Source organism: Lygodium microphyllum, chromosome 24, assembly GCF_053477565.2.
Source record: "Lygodium microphyllum isolate KBCC chromosome 24, Lygodium_microphyllum_v1.1.10, whole genome shotgun sequence".
NCBI lineage: Eukaryota > Viridiplantae > Streptophyta > Polypodiopsida > Schizaeales > Lygodiaceae > Lygodium > Lygodium microphyllum.
Genome location: NC_141158.1, coordinates 91,659,357 through 91,661,998, shown reverse-complemented (window position 1 = coordinate 91,661,998; position 2,642 = coordinate 91,659,357). Strand labels below are relative to the sequence as shown.

Below are 2,642 nucleotides of genomic sequence, written 5' to 3'. Positions count from 1 at the left end.
CATTCAGGAAGTGTTGAAGAGAAAAAACCCCATGAAATTCTTCAAGATTTTTGAACAATTTTAGTGCTGTCCAAAACTGTCAATCCTAGAGTTCCAAATATCATTGATGATGCTAATGCAATGTATGAATCTGGATCTCCAGTGAGCTAGGAGACAATCAAATCTTCTCTGAAGCATGGGAAACTGCCATTGGTTGCATTGTCGATGGATAACAATCGAGCTATTGATGCGATATGAAGCCTTGCGTCTCCCAGATAACAGATAGTGTTAACTGTCTTATTGCATTCACAAACAGCAGATTTAATCATGATGTCAGTTTGAATGCAATTGCATTTTACGATTCAGAAGGTTAACCAGGTAAGAGTCAAATACTGAATGTGTAAGAGAGAAGATTAATCAGGAGAAAGGCATTACAGCCTCCTGAGCAGTGACAAGAATCCTGTTCATGGCTGCAGATTTGCAGCAGAATTTGGTTTCTTATTCTGCTATTGCTAATGGAAACACAATCATGGCAGAGTATGCAGATGGAGACCCCGAATCATCATGCATAGCTTTAAAATGCTTGCAACATTTGCCTCCCCTGCATAGTAGGTTCAACTATACGACCTGTAACAGCATGTTTATCTGCCTGATTGAAGGCCTCTTCATCTATTGTGCAATTGTTGATGAGGCTCTTAGCAAGACCAAAGCATTCATGTTCTTGGAGCATGTCAGGGATGCATTCAAGGTGCTTCTGCAGCAACAAGGCTCTGACAGAGTGCTTCTGCAGCAACAAGGCTCTGGCAGAGTGAACCCTCTCTTACATGGCATATGCACCTTGTTTGGTGAACCAAAAGGCTGCTGAAGCTTTAGCTTGTCCTGCTGAGAAACTTTCTATCATCCATCCGACAAAATTTTGGCAGTCTCTATAGCAGTACGGGAATGAATCGATGGTTCAGGGCTGAACCACTAAAGCGTGAGCCTTCAGGTTTTGGTTCAATGCATGTACCTAAAGCTTTCAATAGAGTTGTCTGGGGTCTGCTCAATAAGACTATCATAAGTTCTGGTGAGGATGCAGCTATTCACGTGTGGGATGCACAGTTTGGCAAGCAAGCAGAGCATCCTGTAAATGCGGTTGCTATGGCTCCAAAATGCCCCTGAAGAAGCGCTTTGATGTTGCCGAATGCCTAGTGGAGTCAGCTCAAATACCTCTTCTTCGCAATGTGGTACCAGAAATTGTGTCAAGCACCATGGGGCTTCTTCTTCAAACTCCCCTTCAATAAAGGATGAATGTGAGTCTGGCAGGTCTCAAGATTCCACCAATTGCGCATTCCTGCTTCTTCTTCAAACTCCCCATTGCTCAAGTTCCTCCTCCAGCTTTCCAAGAGCCTGGGACGTCGACTGATGTAGCAGTTGCAATACGTCTTTTGAAATCAGCTCACCCTCTGCTATTGCATAAAACAGAATGCAAATTGTGCTGGGTATGCATTCGCAGCCACTTTCAATCGTGTGACAAAGCTTTCTTTTGAGTTTGTGCCATCCAAAGATAGCAAGGTTAAGGCAGGCCAAGTCCAGAGTACATACAGCAGAGTATCAAGGATGAGCTACAGGAATGGCCTTGTGGAGGGATTGTTTGAGACCGTGAAATCATCAAAACAATCTTATGTATTCAACCTGGAATGTGAGCTATATGATTATCAACATAATATGGGCTTACTACTTATGGAGCAGAAGGATTGGAACTCAGTTGATTGAAAAGTTGAAGGCTGCAGCAGAAGATACAGAAAGAACCTTAAGGAAGGAGCGTGCAGCAAAATTTACAGCCCTTCTAGAGGCACAACAATGTGAAGAGAATTTGAAGAAAGCTTTGGCAATTGAGAAGCAATGTGTTGAAGATCTGGAAAAGGCTTTAAAGGATATGCGAGCAGACTCTGCTGATATGAAGGTCTCTGCAGAAGACAAGCTCTCTCAAGCAAGAGAAATGATCACCGAAACTAAACAAAAGATTCTTGCAGCAGAGTCAAAGTTGCGTGCAGCAGATGCCTTGGAGGCAGATGCCACTCGCAAACATGGTGTTGCAGTGAGAAAATTGCAGGAAGCTGAGGCTCGTGAAGATCATTACGACAATCAGAACTGGATCTGAATGCTAGGATTTCTGAGCAACAAAAGGAGTTCATTGAATTGCAGCGAGTATTGGACAGTCAAAAAGCAGAGCTGGAGTCGAAAATGTTAGATTATGAGGCATCCCTAGCAATACTGCGCCTTGCATGGATGCCTTGAGCTCCTTGATTTGATCCTTCTTCTAGTCTTTGAAAAATGGCCTAAAATGACCAACGAGTTGCCAAATCCGGTCTGTCAGCCCCTCTAAACTTGGTCCAAGTTTCATTTAAGACTCCAAGAAAGGCTGCCATGGTCTGTGTGGTCTTCATGAAAGCTGCCATTAATGCTTCTGCATGCAGTCCTTGTGGTCCAAAGATGCTTTGGAAACTCCCCTACTGCTCCCCGTACTTGTGTACCTGTGACTCAAAATTCCATGTAACTAGAAAGTTGTAACTAGATAAAAAAAATGAGGGACTAAGTGGGACCAAGAACCTAGGCTCTGATACCACTTGTCAGAAAGAGAACCAGGGAGAGAGAAAGAGGAGAGAGAATACTGCAGAGGA

General features: G+C 43.5%; 1 protein-coding gene and 1 pseudogene across 1 annotated transcript; both read left to right on the top strand.

The window, feature by feature from the left end:
• Positions 1-233: 233 nt before the first annotated feature.
• LOC148015360 (uncharacterized) lies at positions 234-1,140 on the top strand. Its single transcript, XM_087665191.1, has 3 exons — positions 234-348; positions 456-819; positions 903-1,140. The coding sequence occupies exons 1-3, from the start codon at positions 234-236 to the stop codon at positions 1,138-1,140; spliced, it is 717 nt and encodes a 238-aa protein (XP_087521317.1).
• Positions 1,141-1,686: 546 nt separating this feature from the next.
• Positions 1,687-2,122, top strand: LOC148015359 (protein CROWDED NUCLEI 4-like; annotated as a pseudogene).
• Positions 2,123-2,642: the final 520 nt, after the last annotated feature.